The sequence below is a fragment of the Vipera ursinii genome, assembly GCF_947247035.1.
Source record: "Vipera ursinii genome assembly, chromosome: 1".
Taxonomy (NCBI): Eukaryota; Metazoa; Chordata; class Lepidosauria; order Squamata; family Viperidae; genus Vipera; species Vipera ursinii.
In genome coordinates this window covers 52,134,736-52,153,932 of record NC_139512.1, presented here as the reverse complement: position 1 = coordinate 52,153,932, position 19,197 = coordinate 52,134,736, and the positions used below count along the sequence as shown (strand labels likewise).

Here is a 19,197-nt window from a genome sequence, read left to right as displayed (position 1 = left end):
CATCAAAAAGGGTGGTATATAAATCTAATTAAATTAAATTAAATTAAAAATTAAAACCCTGGTGATATTTCCATGCTGGCATGCCTATTTATTATTGTATGCTGAACCTCAGTTCAACCTCATACAGAAACCATCCTTGACTATGCAAACCACATTCACACAAATCTCACTATATAGCACTGTAAGCAACTAGAAGATTTTAAAATAAAATAAAAATCAGAAGAGATTTTAATAAATAGTTCATGACATTACAGCAGAAACTGATTGCTTAGATCTGTCCTCTAAAGCAAAGACTTGGAGACTCACAGACACTAAATATGAGATTAATTCATTTCATATTCAGTCTTGGATAAATCAGTTCTTGACTGAGTCCTGTCTAAGAGTTTCTTTCATCATGCAGTACAACAGTCTAAACCAGTTATTCAGCTGAACTGGAGAACAGGAAAAAACAGAACAAGGAATTTTTCTTCATTCAGTCCACATAGAGTAGTTCGATCAGAGTTTAACTGAGAAAGATGACCCACAAGAACAACCTTGTTCTGCCTGTGGATTGTTCACTACTTGGAACGAGCTGCGAATTAGCTCCTGGTTGAAGTCCACCATTGCTCCTTTCACAAAGCTTAAGCTGTCCAAGTCCACAACCACTCTGGCACCGTCTTTCTCAAAAACTCTGGAAAAAGAGCACAGACAATATGTCATGGTATTTGCACAAATCCAAAATACATGTAGCTTTAAACTCCAGTTCATGTGTAAACAAACATTCAGAGGAGGCTGGGGATCTTTTAGGAATCTTTTCCAATTATCTAAATTTTGTTTATGATTTGTTTTTGCATTATTTTTAATTGTTTTGAGTCATCTAGAGATACACATTTAGAAATGAATATTTCATAATACTATAAAGGCTACCTGAACAGAGCTCTGGAAAGAGAGCTCAAAATAACTTGAGTCTCCTCCATCCAATTTCATCCAGTAGAATAGGCTGAGAAAGAACAAGTGGCCCGAAGTCACCCAATGGTGTTCCACAATTGTGTAGGGACTTGGCTCTGGTAGATCCAGGTTCAATACTCACACACACACACCCTAATTAAATATAGGTTGCTCTAAACCCTGGAAATGATATGTATGTGTTCAACAGCAGAGAACAGTAAAATATGAATTTGGGAACAAAGGAATTGTTATTCAACCACCATCCTTCTTTGTCCACAGTTCTATAATCCTCTCATCTGTCACACACAGTGTAATCTATGCACTCACCTGTCATCAGAATTGACAACTGTATCCAAGGAAAATTTGTATTGGAAACCTGAACAACCACCTCCTTCTACCTGCAGCCTGAGAAAGTCAGACCCTTCTGCAATCTCCAACAGCCTCTGTCAATAAAGGAAGGCAAACGTTTGTTAACAATGTTTATTATTCATTTGAATTAAACTATTAATGGCTTCAAAGGAATGGTGAGCACAAAAACAGAATCCAGGTATAGAATGCATAGCAAAATTATGCCAGCATTTTTTTGCCACACGTTCTATGTGCCTTATCAAGTAAGTGAAAGTCTCACTGTAGAAACACATAGTAGAATCAACCTGTCTAATCCTTTGCTGCCTCTAACTAAAATCAAACTTAACTTATTCCTCTGTTTTATCAGTTGAATCAAACGTTTGTGGTAGTTAAAACAATTAGGACAAAATGAATGAGGTTTATTGTAGTTTATTCAGATATGTCAAGAGATTTGTTTGAGAGAGCACATTAAGACAAGTGTATGGCTTATATTTACACTGTGCAATAAACATCTAGGTTACACCTAGAAGGTCATACTTCCTGAAGGCATTCTTTGACTTCACAAAATCTTAACAAAGTTCCTCTTTATTCTTAAGCATGCAATACAAGTAGTCCTTGACTTACAATCATTCGTTAAGTAACCCTTCAAAGTTACAATGACACTAAAAAAGTGACTTATGACATTTGATCGTTGCAACATCCCCATGCTCATGTGATTAAAATTCAGATGCCTGCAACTGACTCATATTTGTGATGGTTACAGTGTCCCAGAGCCATGTGGCCACTTTTTGCAACCTTCTAACAGGCACAGTCAATGGAGAAGCCAGAACCATGCTGCTCACTTAACAATTGCAGTGATTCACTTAACAACTGTTAAGAAAGGTCATAAAATGGGGCAAAACTCACTTAACTATCTTGCTTAGCAAAATAAATTTGGGGCTCAACTGTGGTCATAAGTAAAGGACTACTTGTATTATATTTAACTTTCTTTGTCTTAGCCTCTGCTAAAACAAACCTTTTGAAACTAGTATCTTTAGAGATTGTAATTAAGTAACTACAAATTGCACAGTTACCCATTACACATAACTACACACAATTTCATATAGTTATATACATAGTTTATATTGTGGCTATGCTGCACAGGCATTCCATTCAGCATCCAAAGTGGCTAAGAACACTCTAGATGTGACTTAGGAGTGTATCTGTTGGCTACTCCTTATAGACTGGTGTCTCTGGTTGGGTGGAGGGGGCATGGAAGCCATGCAGCTCAGGAAAATAAGTATTCCTGTTAAACTAAATCCATTACTTTCCTGAGTTTCTGCTGTCTCAGAATATTACCCTATTACAGGGGTCTTCAAACGTGGCCCTTTTATGACTTGTGGACTTCAGCTCCCAGAATTCCTCAGCCAGCCACGCTGGCTGAGGAATTCCGGGAGTTGTAAGTCCTCAAGTCATAAAATGGCCAGGTTTGAAGACTCCTGCCCTATTAAAATGCTAAGGACCAATGCCCCTGCAAAAATCCAAATGATCCTTGCTGTATTCGAACGTAAATATTACATACTTCTAATTTGTACCCTTTTACCCCTATATTTCTCTATGACAGATTCATAAGATCGTGTACCGCATGGGCACAGCAATCAGCAGTCTGTACTGTACTCCTGGAGACATCCAATGGCTACATAGGTCTGGAGACCTCCAGGGAATCATACCTTTACGCAGCTCTCACTGAGATAGATCTGTCCATCACTAGAATAAATTTGGGTCTCTCCAGAGGCAGAGGACGCTATCCACTGTGTTCTTATCCTTGACATACAAGGTCTGTTTTGCATGGTACAGAATGGACTTCTCATTAACTGCCAGATAGCAAGAGAACAGCTACATGGAAAATATAAGAACGGAATGTCCTTGTTAGACAAAAAAATAAAAATAACCGAGTGATAATACAAAAACTGATGACAGCACAAAAGTCACCAAGAAAGGAGATAAAACAAATACAAATAAGAAACTTGAAACCTCGGGGTCAGCTAGCAAGCAGAGACTGGGACTGGTAGAACTATGGTCTGAGTGCTAAAGTTGTAGACCCTTAAAAAGCATCAGTGACACTATTTTGATGCACAGACATCTGATAAAAACTCTGATGATAAAAAAAGATGAAACATTTATCGTGGTGCAAACCTCAGCCTTTTATACATCCTCTCCACAGAGTTTTTAATGAGCATTTATCGTAATATAAAATACAAATGAAAATATAGATCAGAAGAAAAAGGGAAAAAGGGTGCAAGGAAAAAAAAAGAAAAGGAAAGAAAAAGAAAACCAGTGAACTCCAACTCTTTTCAGAATACAAAATACAGTTAGAGCCCCAATTTTTTTGTTTTACATTTCTAATATTTCTGTAACTTTTCTATATACTTGAATCCTGACATTGGATGCAAGTGTCATTTCCGCTGTTCTGATGCAAAATAAATTCTTTTCTTGGATAACATAACAAATGCTGTTAAATTGTGGGGGTTTGTATGTCTTTCTGTGTGAGGAAAGAAGGTAGGAAGGAAAACAAATGACATGAATTTCTTGTTTGCTTGTCATCTATTTAATAGGAAAGGGAAAAGGAATTGAGGTAAGGATCCTTTCACTTTAGGTAAAAGAAAATGACTGCTGTAACTGTACAGGACAAGAAGCAACAGATGGAAACTAATCAAAGAAAGAAGCAACCTAGAAATATAAAAGCTTTTTGGATCAAAATTTGGTGGAACATTCAAAAGATTTTTAAGAGAAAGATAAAGTTTTCTCCGCAATTGTTTTTATTGGGTATTGTTGTAGATTGTGATGTTAAAGAAACCAATTTGATGTTGAACATGATAACAGCAGCACGGTTGCTGGTGGGACAATATTGGAAGAAGGATAGTTTGCCTACTATAGAAGAATGGGTGTTTAAAGTTTCGAATCTTGCAGAAATCTCTAAGATTTCTGCTTATTTGAAAGATCATTCACAGGAAAGATATATTTCAGTTTGGAGGAGATGGATAGATTATATTCAGAACAGATATGGGACTAAAAAGTTCCATTTAGCTTATGAGTAGATTTTAGTGGGATATTGTTATTGGTACTTTGTTTGTAGTTATGTTAAAGGGGAGTTAAAGCACATTATGAATTTGGTTAATTGTATATTATGCATAATTTTTATTTAGAATATGATTATTATAACTATAATCCTGTATTTAGCTCTGGGAAGTGGGGGGGGGAAGTGGGCGGGTTTGGGGTGGGGGGGATTTGGGGATATATTGTAAAACTTTGTTTTTGTAAAACTCTTTAATAAAAAAGAAAGAAAAGAAAGAAGCAACCTAGAACTAAGGAGAAATTTTCTGACAGTTAGAACAATTAATCAATGGAACAAGCTACCTCCAGAAGCTGTGAATGCTCCAATACTGGAGGTTTTTAAGAAGAGACTGGACAGCCATTTGTCTGAAATGGTATAGGGTTTCCTGCCTGAACAGGGGGTTGGACTAGATGACCTCCAAGATCCCTTCCAACTTTAATAACAACAACAACAACAATAGTACAATGGGACAAAAAATATTTAGTCAGCCACCAATTGTGCAAGTTCTCCCACTTAAAAAGATGAGAGAGGCCTGTAATTTTCATCATAGGTATACCCCAACTATGAGAGACAAAATGGGGGGAAAGAATCCAGGAAATCACATTGTAGGATTTCTAATGAATTAATTCATACATTCCTCGGTAAAATAAGTATTTGGTCACCTATAAACAAGCAAGATTTCTGGCTCTCACAGACCTGTAACTTCTTTTTTAAGAGGCTCCTCTGTCCTCCACTCGTTACCTGTATGAATGGCACCTGGTTGAACTTGTTATCAGTATAAAAGACACCAGTCCACAACCTCAAACAGTCACACTCCAAACTCCACTATGGCCAAGACCAAAGAGCTGTCGAAGGACACCAGAAACAAAATTGTAGACCTGCACCATGCTGGGAAGACTGAATTTGCAATAGGCAAGCAGCTTGGTGTGAAGAAATCAACTGTGGGAGCAATTATTAGAAAATGGAAGACATACAAGCCCACTGATAATCTCCCTTGTTCTGGGACTCCACGCAAGATCTCACCCCGTGGGGTCAAAATGATCACAAGAACGGTGAGCAAAAATCCCAGAACCACACGGGAGGGGACCTAGTGAATGACCTGCAGAGAGCTGGGACCAAAGTAACAAAGGCTACCATCAGTAACACACTACGCCGCCAGGGACTCAAATCCTGCAGTGCCAGACGTGTCCCCCTGCTTAAGCCAGTACATGTCTTAAGTTTGCTAGAGAGCATTTGGATGATCCAGAACAAGATTGGGAGAATGTCATGTGGTCAGATGAAACCAAAGTAGAACTTTTTGGTAAAAACTCAACTCGTCGTGTTTGGAGGAGAAAGAATGATGAGTTGCATCCAAAGAACACCATACCTACTGTGAAGCATGGGGGTGGAAACATCATGCTTTGGGGCTGTTTTTCTGCAAAGGGACCAGGACGACTGATCCCTGTAAAGGAAAGAATAAATGGGGCCATGTATCGTGAGATTTTGAGTGAAAACCTCCTGCCATCAGCAAGGGCATTGAAGATGAAACATGGCTGGGTCTTTCAGCATGACAATGATCCCAAACACACCGCCCGGGCAACAAAGGAGTGGCTTCGTAAGAAGCATTTCAAGGTCCTGGAGTGGCCTAGCCAGTCTCCAGATCTCAACCCCATAGAAAACCTTTGGAGGGAGTTGAAAGTCCGTGTTGCCCAGTGACAGCCCCAAAACATTACTGCTCTAGAGGAGATCTGCATGGAGGAATGGGCCAAAATACCAGCAAGTGTGTGCAAGCCTTGTGAAGACTTACAGAAAACGTTTGACCTCTGTCATTGCCAACAAAGGGTATATAACAAAGTATTGAGATGAACTTTTGTTATTCACCAAATATTTATTTTCTACCATAATTTGCAAATAAATTTGTTAGAAATCTTACAACGTGATTTCCTGGATTCTTTCCCCCCCCCCATTTTGTCTCTCATAGTTAAGGTATACCTATGATGAAAATTACAGGCCTCTCTCATCTTTTTAAGTGGGAGAACTTGCACAATTGGTGGCTGACTAAATACTTTTTTGTCCCACTGTAATAGGCGCCTTGGGTCCAATCCCAAAGCTAGGAACTTACTAGGAACTGCTTCCATCCTGCGACGATATCTGTAATACCATCAAACATCCACATCTGCCTATCCCAGGTCCTTGGTAAGGACTCGATAGGTAGACAAAAATGCCAAATCCAGTCTGAACATCTGGCTGACTGTGCAATGATCAATAATAATATAAAATCTAAACTGCTGTGTTCAGTGATATGATGTTCAAACATCACTAGGTTTGGGAATAACACATCACAGGGCTATGTGTATTCCGGGGTGAATTCATTTTATGCATTTCCTTCTGTGTTCTTCTTCCTATACTTATTCCACAAAGAAGGCTTTTTATAATTAAGTATTGGTGAATTTATTTGCTTTTTAAGTAAACTTGGAGGAAGTCATTATAGCTTTTTTCAACAGCTATAAAAATTATTCTAACAACATCTGTTATAGGAGGACAACCTGTTGCCTACAATAATTTCATCACAACTTTAATACTTTTCTGAAATAAAGTAGATGCCTATGAACATGAGAGAGAGAATTGTATACTATTGACTGAAATGAGCAGTGGCTTTTTTATCTGTTCTCTCACTGGACAACCTCAGATACATCAAAAACCAAACAGCAATCTTCAGTTATTTCTTCTACAGGTAGTCCTTGACTTACAACTGTTTGTTTAGTGACTGTTCAGTACAATGGTACTGAAAAATGTGACTTATGACCATTTTTCATAGTTACAACCTTTGCAGCATCCCCGTGATCATGTAATCAAAATTCAAAACCTTGGCAACTGATTTATATTTATGACAATGGCTGTGTTCCAGGATCATGTGATCACCGTTTGTGATCTTCTGATGAGCAAAGTCAATGGGGAAGCCAGATTCACTTAACCAGGTTATTAATAACTGCAGTGATTCACTTAACTATGGTGAGAAAAGTCATAAAATGGGGCAAAACTCACTTAACAAATGTCTCAACATAAATTTTGGGCTCAATTATAGTTATAAGTCAAGGACTATCTATATTTGTTGCTGTAATTATTTATTATTGGGACTTATATGCCGCCCTATCCATATGACTTGATTTTGCTACTCTTACCCTCAATACCATCTTCAGACAGTGAAACCTATAAGGTTAATAGTACAAAAGAATGCTTGGTTTTCATCTGCTGTTTCTATTTTTCTTAAATCTCTTTTGTTCTTCCCTGTTCTATTTGATGTTTCAAAACAGTCTTCGTGAGGAAGTAATATTACAGTTCAGTGTACAGATAGTCCTCGACTTAAGACAATAGAGCCCAAAATTTCTGTTCCTAAGCAAAACATTTAAGTGAATTTTGCCCCACTTTACAATCTTTCTTGTCAATTGTTAATGAATCTTTGCAGTTGTTAAGATAGTAACATGGTTATTAAGCAAATTGGGCTTCCCCATTGACTTTGCTTGTAAGGTGGTTGCAAAAGGTGATCTCATGACCCTGGGACACTGCAACAGTTATAAATGAGACAGTTGCCGAGCCTCTGAATTTTGATCACGTGAACATGGGGATAATGGTTGTAACTGTGAAAAACGGTCATAAGTCACTTTTTCAGTGCTGTTGTAACTTTGAATGGTCACTACATGAACTGTTATAAGTCAAGGACTATCTGTATAGTCTTCCTGTGAGTCAGTCCTTAATGCCATAGATTTAAAATTTGTAATGTATTTTGTCTAGAATATTGAAATTAAAAGCACTACAATTCATTTCACTTCATTTTAAAAACCAACAAGCATAGAAATAGATCTGAAACAAAATTTTATATAGCCAGAAAAAAATGAAATATTGTACTGAAAGTGGTGCAGTGGGCTAATGCCTCCTTAAGTAACACCAGCTGCCTGCAATTAGTGCAGGTTCGCATCCCACCAGGCTCAAGGTTGACTCAGCCTTCCATCCTTCCGAGGTAGGTAAAATGAGGACCCAGATTGTTGGGGGCAATTAAGCTGACTTTGTAATAATGCCGCTTGGGGGGGGTGTGAAAGCCCTAATAAGCAGGCATATACATAGAATGAAGGCTACTGATAAGCTTGTAAGCCGCCCTGAGTCTTCGGAGAAGGGCAGGATATAAATGGAATTAAAATAAAATAAATAAAAAATTCTTTGAATGACACTATTGTTATAAAAATATCTGCAAAACAGAAGAGGTTAACAATTTTGCATTTGGCTAAGTTAACCTAACAACGGCTTAATTTTTCAAAGCATTGAATTGGCAGTATGTAAAATAAGGAATTAACTATAATTGAGGTAATATTTTTGTCTATAGTTACAGGAGAACTGCTATCTTAGAATCTTTCAGGTCTCGCTGCAACTACATTTCGCCACATTTTAATTAATACAGAGCAGTAATTTAAAGACTCAGAACGCTGTAAAACACTTCGCTTAATCAATTTTGCACATAGCAGAATATACACATTGCACTATAAAAGCTTGGATCTTCAGGAAGATGTAACTAAGGTCAAGCTTTAAGGATTTTAGATCAATTGCTTCTATTAAGAAACACTTTCTTGCCTGAGATCCCCCTCGCCCCCAAGGTACACTTTTGAAGTGAAAAGCCAGACCAATGGGGTTCAAAAGCAGGGACAAAAATGCCCAAATCCTTCCTAGGACTGCCTTTTGACTGCTTAAGAACGAGTTATTATGACTCACGAACTGGAAAGGCTGCCTACACGATGTGAAATATTGAAAAAAAGAAGTTAACACCTCTTCCTCCACCTCCATCATATCAAGGCTGGAGGGAGTACTGTAGTTAACACATCAACTCCTCACACAAATAAAAATCCCACCTGCTCCGCCTGCAAGAGCTCAACACCCTAAAACTACCGAGCGCAGCCAGTGCCGCCATCTTCATCACTTCTTTCACGTCGTTATTCGTGGAAACGTATCGTAAAGCTTCGTCACGGCAAACGCCAATTGGTCCGCGGGACTGAAGAGGCGGCCTCTCTAGGATTGAAAACCTCAGGCCGGGGGGGGGCGGAAATGGAGGTGGGGTCACGTGGTCAGAAGTGAAGGCAAGGACTGTAGGGCGGAAATGATTTTTTTTCCGGCTGTTGGTAAGACGTTAACACCAGTCTGTTTCTTTCTGTCCAGCTTTAGCCACTAATTCAGTGAAGATGGTCTTTGTTGTTGCTTTGTTTTCCCTAAAAGTTCGTGTGATGGCTAAAAAAGCAATTTAAATCTATTCAGAACGTTTCTCTATTAAACATTTCTGTCAAGAGTTTTGTTAATCATTTTCTTCTTTTAGGATTAATGGCAGTCTGCAAATTGCTAACTATTGCAGCATCACAAATAATTACATATTAATAGTTCTATCAATTCAATGCAAGTTCGATTGTCATCAACTGGGGTCACTCCTAGGATAGTGTAACAATATAACCTGATAATACTGCACCTCTTTACTCTGAAATAGGTTTAATGGGACTTATTTTTAAAAGGGCATAGGCTCACAGCCTAATTTCAACAGTACACGCCAAGAAAGGATATGTGTATGTGCGTGTACACATTAATTTTTTATGCAAACTTTATACAGCTTTTCTGGCTTCCATGTTTCCAACAGTAGCTTTAACCTTTATCTTCAAGTCAATTTTGATTCCTAGCACCCACCTGAATAAGTCCCTGTAGTTTTCTTGGTAAAATTTTTGAGAAGTGAATTGATTTTGCCTCCTTCCTAGAGAGAGAGCTTACCCAGAGTCACCCTTCTAGCTTCACGAATAGAATAGAATAGAATTAGAATAGAATAGAATAGAATAGAATAGAATAGAATAGAATAGAATAGAATAGAATAGAATAGAATAGAATAGAATAGAATAGAATAGAATAGAATAGAATAGAATAGAATAGAATAGAATAGACCTTGGAGGTCTTCTAGTCCAACCCACTGCTCAAGCAGGAGAACCTATACCATCTCAGACAGATGATTGTCCAGTCTCTTCTTAAAAGTCTCCAGTAATGGAGCGCCCACAATTTCTGGGGGTAAGCTGTTCCACTGGTTGTTTGTCTTCACTGTCAGGAAGTTTCTTCTTAATTCCAGGTTGCTTCTCTCCTTGATCAATTTCCAGCCATTGTTTCTCGTCCTTCCCTCTGGTGCTCTGGTGAACAACCTGACCACCTCTGCCTTGTGGCAGCCCCTCAGATACCGGAACACTGCTATCATGTCTCCCCTATTTCTTCTTTTCTTTAGACTAGCCAAACCCAAATCCCACAGCCATTATTCGTATGTTTTAGCCTCCAGGCCTTTGATCATCTTAGTTGCTCTTCTCTGAATTTTTTCCAAACTCTCAACATCTTTTTTGTGATATGGTGACCAAAATTGGCTGCAGTATTCCAGGTGTGGTCTTACTACTGGGGCTTTGTAAAGCGACACTAGTACGTGTGATCTTGATTTTATGTCTCTGTTTATACAACCCAGGATTGTATTAGTTTTTTTGGTTGCTACTGCACACTGCTGGCTCATAGTCAAGTGATCGTCCACTAGGACTCCAAGGTCCCTTTCACAGTTACTGTTTTTAAGCCAGGTCTCACCCAATCTGTATTTGGTTTTTCCTGCCTTAGTGTAAGACTTTGCTTTTCTCCACATTGAAACTCATTTTTTTTACATAGGGCCCATTGCTCTAGTTTGTCAAGATCTTTTTGGATCCTGAGTTTGTCTTCTGAGGTGTTGGCTACTCCTGACAGTTTGGTGTCATCTGCAAATTTGATGAGCTCCCCTTCAATTCCCTCATCTATGTTACTTATGAAGATATTGAAGAAAACTGGGCCTAAGACAGAACCTTGTGGTACCCCACTGCTAACTTCTCTCCATGTGGATGTAGTCCCATTGAGGATTACTCGTTGAGTATGGTTTGCCAGCCAGCTACTTATCTATCTGGTGGTGATGTTATCTATTCCACCTTTTGCTAGCATACCAATTAATAGGTTGTGGTCTACTTTGTCAAATGCCTTACTAAAATCCAGGTGTACTATGTCCACTGCATTTCGCTGGTCTACTAGTTTAGTCACTTTATCGAAGAATGAGATGAGATTGGTTTGGCGTGATCTGTGTTTAACAAACCCATGCTGGCTACTAGTTATGACTTTGTTTGCTTCTAGTTCACAGATCTGTTTTTTTCATTATCTTTTCTAGAATCTTCCCAGGTATTGATGTTAAACTGATTGGTCTGTAGTTTCCTGAGTCCATTTTTTTTCCTTTCTTGAAGATGGGAACCACAGCCCTTTTCCAATCCTCAGAAACTTCCCCGGTGCTGTAGGACTTACGAAAGATGTGGTGCAATGGTTCTGAGATAACATCATGCCAGCTCTTTCAGAACTCTGGGATTTAATGATGATGATAACTTTATTGTCACTTTGAATGTACACCAATTGGCATACATCAAAATGAAATTTCGTTGCATACTGCTCTCAAAGGGTCACCACCTCCGATATATACTTCTTGTTCGTGGCCCGCTCAAATTTCACATTGCCCATTTTAGTCTCTAGGGAGTGAACGATGGCACACAGGACAGATGGAAATGGGGCTCCATGTGGATTAGCCCTCAGGTTAGCTTGTATTCTGACAACCTTGCCTTCTTTCCTTTTTCTGATCCTGACTCTTCCACCTTTTCCTTAAAGAGGCCTTGCTTCTTTTCGCCCCTGGAGCACGCTGCCGCCACCACCAACTCCTCCAAAAGCCTCTCTCTCTTCCTCTAGGCCTGCCAACAGCCTCATCCAGTTCCTTCGCTCCATAAGCTCCAGGTCCTCTCCTCCTCTGCCTCCTCTGGAAACAGCCCTGATTTGCAATAGAATCCATCACTGGGCCAGCAGTCAGATCTTGCTGCTGGTAGAACAAATTCAAACAGTGCCAACGACTTTTAACGGTCTCACCAACAGTTCCAAAACAACTAGAAACTTGCCATGCCAGCAAAGATTGTCGGTCGTATGTCGTATGTTACCTTAGTTCCACCATGTTGCTCAAACACATTAAAATCTTCCTGATCATGTGGCCTATAGCCCTTACTATCCCTCCCAAAACTATTTGCCTTCAAGAGCCAATGCAGCCGCAGCCATTCCAGGCGCCGCCATCTTAGATCTGTCAGGTCCTGGTGATTTATACTCATCAAGATCAGATAGGAGTTCTCTTACATTTTCTTGCTTATTTTAATTTTTTTTTCTAGTATGTCTTTTGCAGTGTTTTGTTGTTGTTGTTTTTGTTATATTGGGCTATAGTTTCTCTTTGTATGAAGACTAACGCAAAGCTCTGCTTTCTCCCTGTTGCCTGTAATTTCCTTGCCATCTTCTCTCTTTAGTAGGCCTACAGTTTCCTTGACTTTTTTCTTGTTAATATGTTGGAAGAAACTTTTTTTTATTGTCCTTGATGTCTGTTGCAAATCTTTGTTCATTCTGACCCTTTGTTAAATCGAAACAAAATTAGAATGTGAAGAATGCCTTATACAAAGCTGGCAATGCACAAAGGAAAGGGTACTGGGACCTTTAAGAAGCAAACAGTAAAAGGCAAACTAACTTGAGTTGTATCATAACTATATTTTTACTCAGACAATATAACACAAAACAAAGACACAATTAAATATAGTCCAGTTTTCAATCCAAGGTCAGTAACGAAGAATCACCGTTGAATAACAGTTCAGGAGTAAACAAAGTCAAAGTAAAAAAAAAATCCTTACCAGTTAAAAGTCAAATATCAATACACACAGTAACAAGTCAGTCAGAGAAAAAACACTAGAGAGAAAGTCTAACATCTGAAATTCATTTATGCTGAATAGAATTAGTCACACCCTTAGGCCATTTCATTTCTTAAAGGTACACAACCATATTATATGTATTTCACCCAAAGCAGGTTAGGACTTTATTTCCTAACAGTTTCCTGAGTCTGTTTTTTTTTTCCTTTCTTGAAGATGGGAACCACAGCCCTTTTCCAATCCTCAGAAACTTCCCCGGTGCTCTAGGACTCCCCTCTTTTATATTAACTCATATACTTTCTGGAGAGATTTTATCTTTGGTCATGTGCATTTCTGCAGATATGTAGTGTTCTCTTACATATAGTGCAACTCCCCCTCCTCTTTTTGTAGACCTGTTTCTTTTGAACAATTTGTATCCATCCATTAGTCCATTCCATTCATGGGTTTCATCCCACTGGGTTTCTGTTATTTATTTATTTATTTATTTATTTTATTGGATTTGTATACCGCCCTATTCCCGTAGGACTCAGGGCGGTTTACAGGGCAGTTAAAACCATGAATACAAAAAATTAAAAAGAATTAAAACAATTAAATTAAATTCAAGCCCCAAGAGTAAATCTAAAACCCAGTTAAATTAACAACCCCACAGTCTGGACCAAACAGATCGAAGAGCCAAGTTTTCAGGTCCCGACGAAATGAGCGAAGGTCGGGGGCAGTCCTAAGTTCTGTGGGTAGTTGGTTCCATAGGGCAGGCGCACCCACAGAGAATGCCCTTCCCCTGGGAATAACCCACCGGCATTCATTAACCGGCAGTACCCTGAGAAGGCACTCCCTGTGGGGGCGCACAGGACGATGGGAAGATGATGCTGACAGCAGGTGTTCCCTTAGATAGTCCAGACCCAAGCCATTTAGGGCTTTATAGGTCATTACCAGCACCTTGAATCTCACCCGGAGGGCAACCGGAAGCCAATGCAGCTCACGGAGAAGAGGTGTTACACGGGAGTATCGAGAAGCTCCCATCAAAACTCGCGTGGCTGAATTCTGCACCAGTTGAAGCCTTCGGGTGGTCCTCAAGGGCAGCCCCATGTAGAGGGCATTGCAGTAGTCTAACCGGGAGGTCACGAGCGCATGAGTGACTGTACATAGCGCATCTCGGTCCAGATAGGGACGCAACTGGGGCACCTGGCGAATCTGGGCAAAAGCCCCCCTGGTCACGGCTCCTATATGATCTTCCAAACTGAGCCGTGAATCCAGGAGGACTCCCAGGTTGCGAGCCCTATCAACGGGGGGGTAATACCTCATCCCCTATTGTTAATGATGGAGAAGGCTGGTCAGCCCGAGATGCCGGTATGAACAGCCACTCAGTCTTGTCAGGATTGAGACGAAGCCTGTTTCTCCCCATCCAAACCCGGACCGCCTCCAGGCAATGGGACATCACAGTGAGGGCATCACTGGGTTGGGTCGGGGTGGAAAGAAAAAGTTGGGTATCATCAGCGTACTGGTGGTACCCCACCCCGAAACCACAAATGAGCTCACCCAGCGGCTTCATGTAGATGTTGAACAGGAAGGGAGAGAGGACCGACCCCTGAGGGACTCCACAAACGAGAGATCTCGCGGTGGACCTCTGTCCTCCCGTCAACACCGACTGCGAGCGGCCCAGGAGGTAGGAGGAGAACCACTGTAAAACGGTGCCTCCCACTCCCAGCCCCCTGAGACGCCGCAGTAGGATACCATGGTCGATGGTATCAAAAGCCTCTGAAAGGTCTAATAGGACTAGGAGAGAGGAACAACCCCTGTCCCGAGCCCGCCAGAGATCATTCACCAGTGCGACCAATGCCGTCTCTGTGCTATGCCCAGGTCTGAAACCCGATTGGTACGGGTCGAGATAATCAGTTTCCTCCAGGAACAGAGGAAGCTGATGCGCTACCACACTCTCAACAACCTTCGCCAAAAAGCGAAGGTTGGAGACAGGACGATAGTTATTCAAAATCGCCGAGTCCAGGGTGGCCAACTATGTCATACCCTCCCTTGTGTACTATTGCTTCTAGTTCGCCCTGTTTGTTCCCCAAGGTTTGTGAGTTAGGACGCTGAGCTTGTCGATCAGAAGGTCGGCAGTTTGGCGGGTCGAATCCTGAGTGCCGCGTAGCAGAGTGAGCGCCTGTTACTCGTCCCAGCTTTTGCCAACCTAGCAGTTCGAAAGCACGTAAAAATGCAAGTAGAAAAATAGGGACCACTACGGTGGGAAGGTAACAGCGTTCCGTGCGCCTCTGGCGTCTAGTCATGCCGGCCACATGACCACGGAGACGTCCTCGGACAAGCGCTGGCTCTTCGGCTTTGAAACGGAGATGAGCACCGGCCCCTAGAGTCGGAAACGACTAGCACGCATGTGCGGGGGAACCTTTACCTTTACCTTTATATAAGCATTTAAGACCTTTATGCCTGTCCATGGGAGTGTTTCCTGTATCTCGTGATCATTATTTGAGTTTTTCTTTTTTTTTCATCACTGCCTACCTCATTGTTTGTTTTCTTGGGATTTGTGATTGGTTTTGCGTTCTAGAGATTCTAGAGATTGGTTACACACACACACCACACACACACACCTTGTTTTAGTTTAAAGCCCTCCTGATGAGTTGGGCCAGTCTTTTTCCAAGTACATTTTTGCCTGTTTTCATGAGGTAGCCCATCCCTTGTCAAGAGTCCTTCATGTAGGAAATGCAATCCATGAACCAGGAAACCAAAGTTTTCTTGGCAAAACCAGGGCAGGACTATAATTCATGTCTCCTATTTTTTAGCTTGATTTTTTTAAAAATTCCATTTATATTTATTTATTTATTTGTTTGTTTGTTTGTTTGTTTGTTTGTTTGTTTGTTTGTTTTTATATACTGCCCTTCTCCCGAGGGAGTCGGGGCGGTGTACAGAGCAAGGTAGGTATACAATTAAACAATAGTAAAAACAAATGAAACCCCAAGAGCTATCAGGCCAGGCCGGACTGCTGGAACAAGTAAGTTTTTAAGTCGCGCCGGAAGGTGCGAAGGTCGGGGGCCATCCGGATTTCGGTAGACAAGCAGTTCCAGAGGGTTGGCGTACCCACTGAGAATGCCCTCCCCCTGGGGGCCACCAGCCGGCATTCTTTGACCGGTGGCACCCTGAGGAGGCCCTCTCTGTGGGAGCACATTTATATCCCGCCCTTCTCCGAAGACTCAGGGCGACTTACAAGCTTAGCAGTAGCCTTCATTCTATGTATATGCCTGCTTATTAGGGCTTTCACACACACCCCAAGCGGCATTATTACAAAGTCAGCTTAATTGCCCCCAACAATCTGGGTCCTCATTTTACCTACCTCGGAAGGATGGAAGGCTGAGTCAACCTTAATGCCTTAATCACTATGCTGTACCAAACTGGCTCTTACTGTATAGAGGTACAGTAGCCCTCTTTTAAAACAAGAACATTCTAATTCTACTTTAAGAAACATGCTTACCCTGGAAGAGAACCTACGCATATCCTTCTTGCATTCAGGGAAATCTTCTAGATGATCTTGCTTTAATGGGCCACTGGCCTTAGAATAGCTTATAGGGTGTATTATACGTTTTCTAATTATTTACTTATATTCTTATATTGAATATAAGAATTTTAGTTAATTACTTATTTTTAATGTTTTATATATTCCATTGTTTTGCTCATGTACACTGCCCAGAATCAAAGAGATTGGTTTATAAATGCTGTCAAATAAATGAATCAATCTGCCACTGAACTTGCCATAATAAATCATAAATGGATAAGCACAACATGCTGGGTCACAATGTGGTTGTCTCAAATGTTTTGGTAAACCTAGTCAGTATTACTAATTTATAAGATAAATAGTTGCTTAGGCAAGTAGGTTAATTTGGTCATTTGTGAATAAGTTGGTTATAGATTAGGTTCTGGTACAAATTCAGCTAGTTATGAGAAAGACTTTGTCACAAATTCATCCCTGGCAAGTGAACCTTAATTTTGTTCTTACATTTCTTAAGCTCAGTGCAAGCTTTCTTTATCTAGGTGAAAGGCATATGCTGAACATTTTGGATGACCCTCAAGTAATCTGTTTATCATATTTGTGAAAAAGACAGGGCAAGATGCCCATGCTTGTCTAAACAAACAAGCATTTCTAACCTTGTGAATTAAGCTAAAGGTTTGCAGAACCTAAACACTGGCAGCAACGTCCAATGACTGACTCAGGACAACCAATGCATTTTAATGGAGACACTGTGTAGGCCAAATCCATTGAAAGTAGTTCAGAAAGAAACAGATCTTCAAACAAATCACTCATTACGCATACAACTTCAGTCCATGGGTTGCCTTTAGTTGCAGCACAGCAGACAATATTGATGTGCCTTTATTACCAGAACATTTTCCTCAAGTACCAATTTAACCTTATACAAGTAGTCCTCACCTTATGACCACAAATGGGCCCAATATTTCTGTTAAGTGAGACATTTGTTAAGTGAATTTTGCCCTACTTTATGACCTTTCTTGCCTTAGTTGTTAAGTGAATCACTGCAGTTGAGAAGTTAGTAACCCTGTTGTTAAGTGAATCTGGCTTCCCCATTCATTTTGCTTGTCAGAAGGTTGCAAAAAGTGATCACATGACCCTGGGACACTGCAACCATCATAAATATGAACCAGCTGCCAAGCATCTGAATTTTGGTCACATGATCATGGAGATGCTGGAAAAGTTGTAACTTTGAAAAACAGTCATAAGTCACTTTTTTCAGTGCGGTTGTAACTAAACAAACCGTTGTAAGTCAAGGACTACCAGTAATTTACAGTAGTCTCAAGAAGGAAATTTAGTTGAATCTATGGTAGCAATAATAACAATAAATTCTAATGGCTTTTGTGAAATGATGCATGAACTCTACTTTATTAGCATATACTGTAAGCGATAACATTCTTCCTGCTTGATACCACAGGTAGTCTGACCAGCCATGTATTTCTTTGCTTTTTCTCCTTACATTGATATATTTCACAGAGATTTCTACAGACTTCCTGTTTTGATGAGGCTGGAGATATCAGGGAATTCCAGGAAGAGGCCACAACACGGCATACCTGAGCTATGCACTTTGCCTTCCCTCCCCAGCAATAAAACTGTGATTAACATGGCAAGAGACCAGCTAAGGAGCATGTTGAGATACTCTAGTTCTGTACTGTTATCAGTTTTGGAATGAGTTAGTGATGTGGAGATTCACGCATTGCACTTTTATTTTGGAACAGCATAACTAAGTTTCCAGCCTTTCTGAACAGAATATTCCTTCACAAAACAAATGAAGCAAAACCTGCCAGTTCTCTTCGCTTCATTAGTTAACTTACTGCTGTACAGTCGGCACAAAGTCGCAGGCTGCTTATACAGGTAGTCCTCGAGTTATGACCACAACTGAACTTAAAATTTGTTTTGTTTATGAGTTGCCTCATTTTACAACTTTTCTTGCCACAGTTGTTAAGTGAATCACTGCATTTTTTTCAAGTTAGTAATATGGTTGTTAAGTGAATCTGGCTTCCCCATTGACTTTGCTTGTCAGAAGGTCACAAAAGACGATCAGAGGGCCCCAGGACATGTAACTGTCATAAATATGAACTAGTTGCCAACATTCTGGATTTTGATCACGGGACTATGGGGATGCTGCAGTGTTGTTAAGTGTGAAAAAATGGTTATAAGTCACTTTTTTCAGTGCTGTTGTAACTTTGAACGATCACTAAAAGAACTCCTGTAAGTCGAGGGCTACCTGTACTTTGTAGGGCTTGGTAATACACAAAGTGTATGTTCCATTGGAATCTCCAGCATAAAGCCAAGAAGTAGTTTGCATGTTCTCTCTCTCTCTCTCTCTCTCTCTCTCTCTCTCTCTCTCTCACACACACACACACACACACACACACACACACACACACACACAAGAAAGTTCAATGAGAAATGCACAAACACTTTGCACGCGGAAATCCCACATTTGACCCAACAAGGTTAGGGTCACCAGGACGCCGCGCTGACCGCGATTCTTCAGCCCTAATCAGTCCCCAGCCTGCCAAGGTCTAAAGCAG

General features: G+C 40.4%; 1 protein-coding gene across 1 annotated transcript; it reads right to left on the bottom strand.

Annotated features, from left to right (window-relative positions):
• Window positions 1–205: 205 nt before the first annotated feature.
• On the bottom strand, window positions 206–9,373 carry ISCA2 (iron-sulfur cluster assembly 2). The gene is made up of 4 exons (XM_083349023.1): window positions 9,247–9,373; window positions 2,985–3,150; window positions 1,255–1,370; window positions 206–670 (listed from the first exon to the last, which is right to left on the bottom strand). Exons 1-4 carry the CDS (start codon window positions 9,309–9,311, stop codon window positions 496–498), a joined length of 522 nt encoding a protein of 173 aa, XP_083205149.1. The 5' UTR covers window positions 9,312–9,373; the 3' UTR covers window positions 206–495.
• Window positions 9,374–19,197: the final 9,824 nt, after the last annotated feature.

Excerpts from the sequence above, each read along its gene's own strand:
- ISCA2 (XM_083349023.1), bottom strand. The coding sequence starts at position 9,311 with ATGAAGATGGCGGCACTGGCTGCGCTCGGTAGTTTTAGGGTGTTGAGC. Across the intron at positions 1,371-2,984 it reads TCAGTGAGAGCTGCGTAAAG|AGGCTGTTGGAGATTGCAGA; the intron begins GTATGATTCCCT and ends CTTTATTGACAG. Across the intron at positions 671-1,254 it reads GTTGTCAATTCTGATGACAG|AGTTTTTGAGAAAGACGGTG; the intron begins GTGAGTGCATAG and ends CTCTTTTTCCAG.